Raw genomic sequence first — 12,730 nt, forward strand, 5'->3', positions numbered from 1 at the left:
CAGAGAGACCATACATACTTGACTGTTTGTTAATGCAACTTAGAGTCTGTTCATTTCTAGCCTAAAAATAAAGAAGGCTGAGTGCCAAAGACTTGATGCTTTCAAATTGTGGTGCTGGAGAAGACTCTTGAGAGTTCCTTGGACAGCGAGGAGATCAAACCAGTCAATCGTAAAGGAAATAAGCCCTGAATATTCACAGGAAGGACTGATGCTGAAGCTGAAGCGCCAATACTTTGGCCACCTGATGCGAAGAGCTGACTCACTGGAAAAAGACCCTGGTGATGGGAAAGAATGAGGGCAAAAGGAGAAGGGGGTGACAGAGAATGAGATGGTTGGATGGCATCACCAACTCAACAGACATGACTTTGAGCAAACTCTGGGAAAGAGTGAAGGACAGGGAAGCCTGGCATGCTGCAGTCCATGGAGTCACAAAGAGTCGGACACAACTTAACGACTGAACGACAATTTCTAGCCTGATATCACAAAAAGGTAAAGAACTGAAAATGATTAAATCTGCATGCTAAGCAGATATGTAAAATATAGAATATAATCTTTTAGCAAGTCTTTGCCCATGTGAAAGTATGAGTGAAATTTCAAGCAAGTATTACACTAAAACAGAAAGCCTTCATGGTCCTCAAGTTTAACACCTAATTTAGTAACATCCATGTGAACAGTTTGGGTCACTTGGCCTCTGGCCACTCCGGCACCAAGGGAACACTTGTGGCCCCTGTGCTTATCTTCCCCTAGAAGGGATCTCCAGAAGCCACCTCTCAGGAGTGTGTGCCTGAGGGCACAGTGGGACAAAATGCTCACAGTGGTGGTTGGGGCAAGGCAGGGGTTGGGAAAGACGCTGACGTCACAGCAAGTGCATCTGGGCTGGACAGGTACCTCCACTCCCCCCATGTTCACCTCCCAGGACCACAGGACCTGAGCAACTTGGTCCTTCCCAGCGAGGGCAGGAGCCCCACCCAGTGTTCCTGCCCAGAGGAGTCAGGCCACTGCCCTTCCAGTGGCTTGTCACTCACCCCCTAGAAATACTTGTAGCTGGAGAAGACCAGTGTCTGGTCAAAACCCTGGGTTTACCCTCAGTGAAGGTGAGATGAACGGATCAGATCAGATGATGAACTGAGTTTATTTATCCCAGTGCCCAAGGGGGTGCACCCAAGGTTGGAAGTCGAGGCCAAGTGACCCAGACAGAGGACCTGGAGGGGTAGGGGGACAATGACCCAGAGACAGCTGGAGGCGATTCCTGGGAGGCAGGAGCCCTGGGAGCTGTGAGGTTGGGGTTCCTGGGGCAGGAGTGAGAGGTCAGTCAGTCAGGACAGTGGAGACATTGGGGAACCTGTCCTGAGTGAGGGCAGCTACCCAGCTCACGTCAGGACAGAGGGAGGCTGGGAGGACTGAGTCACAGGTGGGACCTGAGGCTGGCTGGCCCACAAGTGATGTGCCAGGTCAGCAGCAGGGTTCTAGGGCTGAGACGGGGACACAGCAGGCTGGGCGGGAGCATGTAGGCTGGCAGAGGAGGGACACAGAGGAGGCCGGGCGGCAGCAGCTTGGCTGGCAGGAGGAAATGGGCACGTGGCAGGCGGGGCGGCACACAGGGCGGCAGAGAAGGGACACAGAGGAGGAAGGTCTGCAGCAGGATGAGGGGGCTGAGCAAGGGGAGGCCTCACAGCACACGGGCCTGCAGCAGACAGGCTTGGAGCAGACGGGCCTGCAGCAGACAGGTGTGCAGCAGACAGGGGTGCAGCAGACAGGCCTGCAGCAGACGGGCCTGCAGCAGACAGGTGTGCAGCAGACAGGCCTGCAGCAGACGGGCTCACAGCAGGCCTGCTGGCAGGGGGAGGAGCTGCTGCAGGCTGGCTGGCAGCAGGGGCTGGACTCGCAGCTCACTGGGGCGCAGAGGAGGGTCAGGCGGGGGGCCGGGGCACAGCAGCTGGGGGCACAGCAGGGGGGCTCGCAGCAGCTCTCTGGACAGTCATACATCAGGTCGCTGGAGCAGACGGACAGGGTGGAGGCTGCCATGGTGGAGACGGTGGGGCTGGAGGAGGGTTTGAGTGTGTGTGAGTGTAGAGCTGTGTGTGTGAGGTGCTTGGAATGCAGGGCTTTTATACCTGGCCCCTGGCTTGTGTTGTCCCCATAGGAGACTCCCAGGCCCTCCCTTCCTTGTTGGGGTTGAGAGCTGGCGGCAGGAGCCCCTCATTAGTGCTGGCATAGTTTCCACAATTGTTTTCACTCATTAAACCCGTGAGCGTAAATATCCCATGTTGCAGGATGTTTTCCCATTTCTCCTTTGTTTGGCTCCAGAAAAGATACAGAAAATATCTGAGGTAAGATCCTAAAGGAAATCAACCCTGAATATTCACTGGAAGGACTGATGCTGAAGCTGAAGCTCCAATCGTTTGGCCACTGATTCAAAGAGCTGACTCATTAGAAAAGATCCTGATGCTGAGCAAGATTAAAGCAGGAGGAGAAGGGGACAACAGCAGACAAGTTGGTTAGATGGCAACATTGATTCAATGGACATGAGTCTGAGCAAGCTCTGGGAGATGGTGAAGGACAGGGAAGCCTGTTGTGCTGTAGTCCATGGGGTCACGAAGAATGGGACACGACTGAGCAACTGAAAAACAGGAACAATGCTGAGTGAAGGAAGGAAGGAAAGCAGTTTCCTCAGTAAGGAAGTTTCTGTAAATAGATGAGGAAGCCCAGGCACAGAGACGTTAAGCAGCCATCTCCAGGTCACACAGCCCAAAGTATTGAGCCGGTAACAGGCAGGAAGGCCAGGGGTCTCCAAATGGAGGAAATAGGCTGCAAGCGTCAGACATTTTTATCTCTCTTAAGCAGCAGAAGGAAACAAACTAGTGATATTTTTTCCTTCTCTATACAAATTTAAAAGGAGGTTTCTCTTAAAATACTGTGTTGCCATAATGACACCTGGTTTCACCTGAAGTTAACTATTCTCAAACCTAGAGTTAACCAATGCATTTTTCTTATGGAAATGTTTGTCTTAAGCTATGTTAATGTGCTGTGCATTTACCCCAGACTCTGTCTTCAAGTCGGTTCTGCCTAATGGCTCAGAACCTACTTGACAAACCAGTATGTTATACTCAGATATTGTTCCCCTAATCTATGTAAATGAAACTATTTGTATGGTAATCTGCCCTTCTGCAAGATTTAAGTCAATCGTTTTATGGCCCGGGATGAATCATCTGGTGCCAAGATTATCCCAAAATGCATCTTATGGATGAGGGGCCTGGTGCCATTCTAAGTTTAAAGACATTCCTTTCTTTCATTAACAGACTGCTAGTGACTATATAACATCCAGCTGAAGACTAGCAGGGGGGTACTTTTTCTGCCCCCTTCTGATGCCTATGTCAGAAACTTTCTCTATCTCCTTTATACTTTAATAAAACTTTATTATGCAAAGCTCTGAGCGATTAAGCCTCGTCTCTGGCCCTGGATTGAATTCTTCTCCTCTGGAGGCCAAGAATCCTGGCGTCTTTTCGTTCAGCAACAACCTTTCATCATCAGGACTGGGACTGGATGCCAGCCATCTGTATATAGGATTGAGGCTCTTACACAGGCCTTCCCCCAGGCCAACTTCAGTGCTACACGCAGAAGGAAGCATGTGTCCAAGGAAATTTAGCACCAGGCAGCTGAGCTGAAAATTTACAACAGAGGCGGGAAACAGCAAAATTAACACCACAGAAAATCAACTCTGTGGTTTTCAGCACACTGCTAGTTCCTCCAAACTACAGAGGTAAAGTATGCATGCTTGCTCAGGGGCTCAGTCGTGTCCGTCTCTTTGTGACCCCATGGACAGTAGCCCGCCAGGTTCCTCTGTCCATGGCATTCTCCAGGCAAGAATACTGGAGTGAGGTGCCACTTCTTACTCCAACAGAGGTAAAGCATAAATCCCCAAATATGATGAGAGAAAATGTAATAAACAGACCATGTGTTTCACTGACAACAAACGTGATCACATAGTTGCTAACAAGGAAGAAGGAAGAGCTAGGAAAGAACAGTAAAGACAGGACTGAACATGAACCATTCTGAGCTGAGCGCACCAAGGTGCGTGTGTTTGGACTGGAAGGGCCTCATGAATTCAAGAGCATTGGAGTTTTAGAGCCCACCCTAGTCATACATTGGCAGAACTGAATGAAGGGCAGCTCCATCTCCAGGCAGGAAGAAACGGCCGACAGTCTGGAAATGAACCCTGACCAGTCAGACCCCGTACCTCTCTCACCAAACAGTGAAAGACACAGAGCTCTGGGGGAACACTGGGGACCAAGACTGATTTTTTTCTTTTTTCAAATTATTACATGTTTCTCCTGCACTGGCAGGCCAAGTCTTTACCAATAGTGCCACCTGGGAAGCCCCTTATATCTTTCTCAAGTAAAGAGAACAGCAGTGTATTTTCACATAAGCAAGAGCTTGGAAAACACTCTACTCATGTTTCTTTCTTGGAGAAACATTTAAAGAAACAAGACAAACGATGGGACTCCCCTGGAGGTCCAGTGGTTAAGGATCCACCTTCCAGTGCATGGGGTGTGGGTTCAGTCCCTGGTCAGGGTGCCAAGGTGCCCAGCCCTCAGCCAGAAAAACTGAAACACAAAAAAGAAGCAATGTGGTAACAAATTCAATAAAGACTTTAAAATGGCCCATGTTAAAAAAGTCTTAAACACAAAAACAGAAACAAAGAAGACAAACCGCCCAAGTGATGTAGCATACAGGAGCACATGGGGAATTAGGCAGGTGTCAGTGCAAAGAATTGATGCTTTTGAACCGTGGTGTTGGAGAAGACTCTTGAGAGTCCCTTGGACTGCAAGGAGATCCAACCAATCCATTCTAAAGATCAGTCCTGGGTGTTCTTTGGAAGGACTGATGCCAAAGTTGAAACTCTAATACTTTGGCCACCTCGTGTGAAGAGTTGACTCATTGGAAAAGACTCTGATGCTGGGAGGGATTGGGGGCAGGAGGAGAAGGGGACAACAGAGAATGAGATGGCTGGATGGCATCACCAACTCAATGGACATGAGTTTGAGTGAACTCCTGGAACTGGTGATGGACAGGAAGGCCTGGTGTGCTGCGATTCATGGGGTCGCAAAGAGTTGGACAGGACTGACCGACTGAACTGAACTGAAGTGAACTGAGGTTAGAAGAAAAGGAAGAAAAGTCTAAACAGAGTTTAGACTTTAGGGTTCTGTTGGTACATACAATGTCTGATCCTTACCAGGCAGTGACCCTGGTGAGGTTCTGATACTTTATTAATATCAAGTGTATTGAAACGCTAAGATTTTGGATTGTTGTTATTGTTCAGTCGCTAAGTTAAGTCCATTTCTTTGTGACCCTATGGACTGCAGCACGCTAGGCTCCTCTGTCCTCCACTGTCTCCTAGAGTTTTCTCAAATTCATACCCACTGAGTCGATGATGCTATCTAAGCATCTCACCCTCTGCCTCTCTCTATTCCATTTGCCGTCTATCTTTCCCAACATTAGAGTCTTTTCTAATGAGTCAGCTCTTCCCATCAGGTGGCCAAAGTATTGGATCTTCAGCTTTAGCATCAGTCCTTCCAATGAATAGTCTTGATCTCTTTGCTGTCCAAGGGACTCTCAAGAGTCTTTTCCAACACCACAGTTCAAAAGCATCAATTCTTTGGTGCTCAGCCTTCTTTATAGTCCAACTCTCACATCCATACATGACCACTGGAAAAACGACAGCTTTGACTGGACAGACCTTTGTTGGCGAAGTAATGTCTCTGCTTCTTAATATGCTGTCTAGGTTGGTCATAGCCTTTCTTCTAAGGAGCAAGCATCTTTTAATTTCATGGCTGCAGTCACCATCTGCAGTGATTTTGGAGCCCCCAGAAATAAAGTCTGTCACTGTTTCCATTGTTTCCCCATCTATTTCCCATGAAATGATGGGACCAGATGCCATGATCTTAGTTTTTTGAATGCTGAGTTTCATGTCAGCTTTATCACTCTCCTCTTTCACCCTCATCAAGAGGCTCTTTAGTTTCTCTTCACTTTCTGCCATAAAGGTGGTATCATCTGCATCACTGAGCTTGTTGATATTTCTCCTAGCCATCTTGATTCCAGCTTGTACTTCTTCCCGCCTGGCATTTTGCATGATGTACTCTGCATATAAGCTAAATAAGCAGGATGACAATATACAGCCTTGATACTCCTTTCCCAATTTGGAACCAGTCCACTGTTACATATCGAGTTCTAATCATGGCTCTTGACCCACATACATGTTTCTCAGGACACAGGTAGGGTGGTCTGGTATTCCCGTCTCTTTAAACATTTGGCATATATTGGGTTAATAAAATGTAATTAAATAAACTCTACCTGTCTTTTTTCACTTTTAAATGTGGCTATTTTAACAGTTGGGCTTCCCCTTTGACTCAGCAGTAAAGTATTTGCTGCCAGCAGGAACTGCAAAAGACACAGATTTGACCTCGGGGTCAGGAAGAGCCCCTGGTGGAGGGCATAGAAACCCACTCCTGTACTCTCACCTGGAGAAGCTCATGGACAGAAGAGTCGGGCAGGTTACAGCCCATAAGGTCACAAAGAATCAGACATGCTTGAAGCAACTCAGCACACATGCATGCATATTATAATAGGTACAATTACATATAAGGCCCCCAGTCAAGGCCCTTCACACTGCCCCGCAGGTGCCTACCCAGCACTGTCCTAAAGGGCCAGGGTATGTCCCTCCTCCTGGTATTCCCCCAGAGGGATAGCTGCCTTAATACTTGAATTCCTGAGGGCATCGCCCAGCGAGCACCTGCCATTTCCAAATAGCCCATCCCCCTTGGCTGTCAGTCCCTGTGATGGATAGTTTCAAGGGTCAACTGACCAGGCCACGGTATCCAGTTGTCTGGGTAAACATTGCTGGATGTCATGACACAGTTGCTTCTTAGATGAGAACAATACTGAAATCAGTGGACTCTGAGTAAAACAGATTGCCCTACAAAATTTGGGTGGCTACACCCAAGCAGTGAAGACGTTGACAACAGACTGAGGCCCCCCAAGGAGAAAGAGATTCTACCAGCTGGTCATCTGTAGCTGCAACACCAACTCTTCCCAGGAAGCTCACCCTGCAGATTTGGGTCTTGCCCGCCTCCAAACTGTGTGAGCCAGCTCCTCAACATCAGTCTCTGCATACATGCACATGTCTTATGGGTTCTTTCTCTGGAGAACCTGACTCACACAGGCTCCCAACATCACCGCATGTGGCTCTCACCATCCAGACCTTCGAACACAGAGGGAAGCACTCACACTCCTGTCCAGGGCACTTGGGAATGGCTGGCACCAGCCTGTCTGAAGCTGTTTCTGGAGTAAGCTTTACATATTCAAGGCAGATGTTTACTAAACAGGGTCTTCTTTGTCCCTAGTGAGGCCCCATGTTCCCAGTGTGCAAGCCTGAGGCCTGAACATATGCCCCACTGCCACCCCATCACTCACTTCATGCAGGGGTCTACAGGTGAGCTGCACTGGACTTGAGGCTGCAGTCGAACTATGGCCTCAGGACACCCTGGCAGAGAGTAGCAGAGCGTGGTTAGCCGTGTCTGATGATGTTACTGTCCTGGATGCAACTCAAGGCCAGGTTTCTAAACCAGCCCAGACCACTCTCCACAACAAAGGTCTTTTCCAGGGTTTGAAAGATATGCACTCAAGGCACAGAGAGGGCATGACAATGACTTTATTTGTTAACAGACAGACCCCTCACCTAGGCCAGGACAAAATCCATGACCAACAAGGATGGAAAACAGGATGCTGGCTGACACTCAGGGCCTGGAGGGAACCAGGAGCCAGCTCAGGCTGCTCACAGGAAATTCTGGGGCAGAAGGAGACCCCAGACTGGCGTAAGGCTACAGAAATTTCAGGTGAAAGCCAGTGTTGGCCCTGGAAGGAGTTGCAATGTGCCAGGTCAGCAACAGGGCTCTGGGGCCGAGGTTGGGACGCAGCAAGCAGGGCGGGGGCACGCAGGCCGGCAGAGCAGGGACACGCTGGAGGCCGGGCGACAGCAGCTGGGCTGGCAGGAGGAGGTGGGCACACAGCAGGCAGGGCGGCACACAGGACGGCAGAGGAGGGACACGGAGGAGGAGGGTTTGCAACTAACCGAGGAGCAGGGCTTGGGCTGGCAGCACAAGGAGGATGAGCAGGGGGAGGACTCACAGCAGACAGGCCTGTAGCAGACAGGCCTGCAGCAGAGAGGTGTGCAGCAGACGGGCCTGCAGCAGACAGGTGTGCAGCAGACGGGCCTGCAGGAGAGAGGTGTGCAGCAGACAGGCCTGCAGCAGACAGGTGTGCAGCAGACGGGCCTGCAGTAGACAGGTGTGCAGCAGACGGGCCTGCAGCAGACAGGCTCACAGCAGGCCTGCTGGCAGGGGGAGGAGGTGCAGCAGGAGAGCTGGCAGCTAGACTGCTGGCAGGACGAGGCCAGGCAGGTGCTGCTGCAGGCTGGCTGGCAGCAGGGGCGGGACTCGCAGCTCACTGGGGCGCAGAGGAGGGACAGGCGGGGGGCCGGGGCGCAGCAGCTGGGGGCACAGCAGGGGGGCTCGCAGCAGCTCTCTGGACAGTCGTCCACCTGCCAGGAGGAGCCGGTGCGGGAGTCACAGGACCCGGGCAGGCAGACCCGGCTGCTGTAGCTCAGGTCGCTGGAGCAGACAGACAGGGCAGAGGAAGCCATGGTGGAGGCGGTGGGGCTGGAGGAGGGTGAGGATGTGAGTGTGTGTGAGTGAGTGAGTGAGTATGTGAGCCCGGCTCAAGGCTGTGGGCCTTTTATACCCCATCCAGGTGTGTGCTGGGCCAGCTGAAGGCTCCCTGAGGCTTCCCTTTCCTTGTTGGTGTTTTGAGCCCCTATTACTTCTTGTTTATTTACACAAGAGTTTGCTGCTTGTATAATGCATGTCCTGGTTGAGGGCTGGATCACCCCTGAGCTGTGTGAGGGTCTCTAAGCAAACACAGGACTCATCTAGGGTCCCGGAGCCCCACCCGTGTGTGCCTGCAGGCTCTCCCCTCCCACCTGTCCATGGCTCTGCAGGGGAGTGGCTGTGAACCCCCGTCTCAGAGACTTGGCATCGCAGGGCTCAAAGTTGGGACGGTGCTGCCACCTGCTGTAGGACGTCCCTCTCAAGCACCAGGGCTCAACAGTGGACAGACCAGCCAAAGGGAGAAGGAGTGAGTGACAAGAACCAAGACATGTCTCAAGCACAGAGCAGGATGGAGGGAAGGTCCAGCTGCGTCAGACGAGGTCTCCAGGGATAGAATGTGTGCAGCAATGGGAGAAACAGAACATTTTCCAGAGAGAAGGGAAAGAAACATGGTGCTTCAGATTTGGATCTTTGACCAAACACAGTTCAAGATGAATGGAAAACGGTGCGTATCTGACACACTGGTGAAATGTCTGACGCCAAATACGAGGCAACAGCCTAAAAGCTTCCAGAGAGTTTGGCATCTGACTTCGCTCAGCCAATCAACATACCTGAAGACAGTGCAACCAACTCTTGAAAGTCTGAGAAAAGTGGATTATCAGGCGGATGGAGATTAGAGCATTTCTGATAAGACAGCTATTCTGAAAAGAAGCCACTCGTACAGTATCTACAAAAACCACCTTGAGAGTACATGGTCCAGAAAAATAGCGAGCCCAAAGGCAGGCAGAATATAAAAAAGAATAATAAAGAACAACAAAGTCAGCAAAAAGCAGACAGAGGGAGAGGAGGTCCATCTCGGCTTGACCCTGTAGAAGCAAGTGCCTGATGGCTGCCCCACCCCTCTGGCCTTTGACAGACTCTTTCCCGTTTGCAGGCCTCTGAGTTTGACCAATGCAGACACACCTCCACCAGACCATAGAGGCCCTCAAACTCCTGTTCCACTGGAATCAGCTTCTCCTTCGGTCCAAAGCCCCAGGCAAGTGCTGATTCAAAATCACTGCCGTTGTGACTTTTCTAGGAGGTCCTTGCCTACACTGGCATGGTAATTGTTTTTAATTCTAGCCTTTCTCATAGACATGAAGGGGATTTTGTGGCAGTTTTAATTTGCACTTCCCTAATGAGTAATGATGTGGAGCATCATTGTATATGCTTATTTGCCATCCCTGCATCTTCTTTGGTATTTCTTCAAATCTTTAGGCCTTTTTCTTTGTTGGCTTTTCTTGATGTTGGATTTTGAGTGTTCTTTATATATTTTGGATATAAGTACTTTAGTCAGATGTGTGATTTGCAAATATTTTCTCCAAGTCTATGGCTTGTGTTTTCATTCTTTAAGAGTGCCTTTTGATGAACAATACAGTTTAATACTGATAAAGTCCAGGATATTCCTTTTTTTCTTTTAGCGATCATGCTTTTCGTATTGAATCTAAGAACTCTGCCTAACCACAAGGTCACAAAGATTTTCTCCAATGTTTTCTTCTGCTGCTGCTGCTGCTGCTGCTAAGTCGCTTCAGTCGTGTCCGACTCTGTGCGACCCCATAGACAGCAGCCCACCAGGCTCCCCGTCCCTGGGATTCTTTTCTGCATCATTCATCTGGGCCTGTACCTTTGCTAGCATTGGACTGTTTTGATTATTATAGCTTTATGGTAAATACTGAAGTCAGATAGGATAAAACCTCCAACTTTCTTCCTCATTTTCAAATTTTGTGGCTCCTTGAGCTCCTGTGCCTTTCCAAATAATTTTAGGGTTAACTTATTGATACCAACAAAGAAATCCTATTTGTTATTGCAATTATTTTGAATCTATAGATCAATTTGGAGGTGATGTGTTGTGTTTAGTCACTCAGTCGTGTCCCACTCTTCGTGACCCCATGGACTGTAGCCCGCCAGGCTCCTCTGTCTACGGGGATTTTCCAGGCAAGAATACTGGAGTGGGTTGCCAAGCCCTCCTCCAGGGGATCTTTCCAAGCCAGGGATTGAACCCATGTTTCCTGCATTGCAGGCAGATTCTCTAACATCTCAGCCACCAGGGAAGCCCTGGTGTGGGTAGTCTGTCACTTCTCCAGGGGATCTTCCCAACCCAAGAATCAAACCAGGGTATCCTGCATTTCAGGCAGATCCTTTACCAGCTTGACAAAAGGAAAAATGAAAGGGATTTAAGTTGAAAAACAGAGAAGGCAACGGTAACCCACTCCAGTACTCTTGCCTGGAAACACCCATGGACGGAGGAGCCTGGTAGGCTGCAGTCCGTGGGGTCGTTAAGAGTTGGGCACGACAGAGCGACTTCGCTTTCACTTTTCACTTTCATGCATTGGAGAAAGAAATGGCAACTCACTCCAGTTTTTTGTTTTTTTTTTAACTTTACAATATTGTATTGGTTTTGCCATATATCAACATGAATCCGCCACAGGTATACACGTGTTCCCCATCCTGAACCCTCCTCCCTCCTCCCTCCCCGTACCATCCCTCTGGGTCATCCCAGTGCACCAGCCCCAAGCATCCAGTATTGAGCATTGAACCTGGACTGGCGACTCATTTCATATATGATATTATACATGTTTCAATGCCATTCTCCCAAATCATCCCACCCTCTCCCTCTCCCACAGAGTCCAAAAGAACTGTTCTATACATCAGTGTCTCTTTTGCTGTCTCAGATACAGGGTTATTGTTACCATCTTTCTAAATTCCATATATATGCGTTAGTATACTGTATTGGTGTTTTTCTTTCTGGCTTACTTCACGGTGTATAATACGCTCCAGTTTCATCTATCTCATTAGAACTGATTCAAATGTATTCTTTTTAACGGCTGAGTAATACTCCATTGTGTATATGAATGGATAAGAAAGCTGTGTTCTTGCCTGGAGAATCCCAGAGATGGGGGAGCCTGGTGGGCTGCCATCTATGGGGTCGCACAGAGTCAGACATGACTGAAGTGACTTAGCAGCATCAAGTTGAAAAAGAAGAAGTAAAATCATCTCCATTCACAGATGTTATGTATACACAATCCTTATGTGTACAAAATCTGAAAAATTCCATACCTACACACAAAACCATTACAACTAATATGTGAATTCAGCAAAACAGCAGGATACAAAGTCAATATAAAAAATTAGTTGTATTTCTATACATTAATAATGAATAACCCTAAAAGGAAATTACAAAACTGATTCCATTTAGAATATCATCAAAAAAGTAAAATACTGAGGAATTAATCACGGAGGTCAAAAACTTATCCAGTGAAAACTACAAATCATTGTTGAAAGAAATGGAAGAAGACATAAGTAAATGGAAAGACACCCCATATTTATGGATTCAAGCTTTAATATTGTTAAGGTATCATTACTATCCAAAGCAATCTGTATATTTAATACAGCTGCTATCAACATTGATGACTTTTCACAGAAATTAAAAAAAACTCATTCTAAAATTCATATGGAATCTTAAGGGAACTTGAATAACCACACACACACACAAAAATCCTGAAAAAGGACAAAGCCAGAGGAATCATACCCCTGATTTCAAAGCTCACTACAAAGCGACAGTAATCAAATAGAGTGGTACTGGCACAAAGTCAGACACAGAGGTCAATGGAAGAGAGTACAGGATCCAGAAACAAACCCTCACACATTAGGTCAAACCATCTTTGACAAGGGCATTAAGTCCATTCACTGGAGAAAAGACAGTCTTTTCAACAAATGGTTCTAGGGAAATCGGATATTCACATGCATAAGAATGAAGTTAGATCCATACCTAACATCATACACAAAATTAACTCAAAGTGGATCCTCCA

The 12,730-nt window shown here is 48.3% G+C and overlaps 3 protein-coding genes across 3 annotated transcripts in view; all 3 read right to left on the reverse strand.

Annotated features, from left to right (window-relative positions):
* TSPEAR (thrombospondin type laminin G domain and EAR repeats) overlaps positions 1-12,730 on the reverse strand; it is a 193,374-nt gene that overhangs the window by 26,552 nt on the left and 154,092 nt on the right. The gene's annotated exons all lie outside the window — the stretch shown is intronic.
* Positions 1,114-2,078, reverse strand: LOC102397423 (keratin-associated protein 10-8-like). The gene has a single exon (XM_025292735.2). It carries the CDS (start codon positions 2,023-2,025, stop codon positions 1,453-1,455), a length of 573 nt encoding a protein of 190 aa, XP_025148520.2. The 5' UTR covers positions 2,026-2,078; the 3' UTR covers positions 1,114-1,452.
* LOC112586913 (keratin-associated protein 10-8-like) lies at positions 7,694-8,775 on the reverse strand. Its single transcript, XM_044947645.2, has one exon. The coding sequence runs from the start codon at positions 8,696-8,698 to the stop codon at positions 7,937-7,939; it is 762 nt and encodes a 253-aa protein (XP_044803580.1). The 5' UTR covers positions 8,699-8,775; the 3' UTR covers positions 7,694-7,936.

Source organism: Bubalus bubalis, chromosome 1, assembly GCF_019923935.1.
Source record: "Bubalus bubalis isolate 160015118507 breed Murrah chromosome 1, NDDB_SH_1, whole genome shotgun sequence".
Classification (NCBI taxonomy): Eukaryota; Metazoa; Chordata; class Mammalia; order Artiodactyla; family Bovidae; genus Bubalus; species Bubalus bubalis.

Bases quoted from the DNA above. Each gene is read 5' to 3' on its own strand.
- LOC102397423 (XM_025292735.2), bottom strand. From the start codon at position 2,025: ATGGCAGCCTCCACCCTGTCCGTCTGCTCCAGCGACCTGATGTATGAC.
- LOC112586913 (XM_044947645.2), bottom strand. From the start codon at position 8,698: ATGGCTTCCTCTGCCCTGTCTGTCTGCTCCAGCGACCTGAGCTACAGC.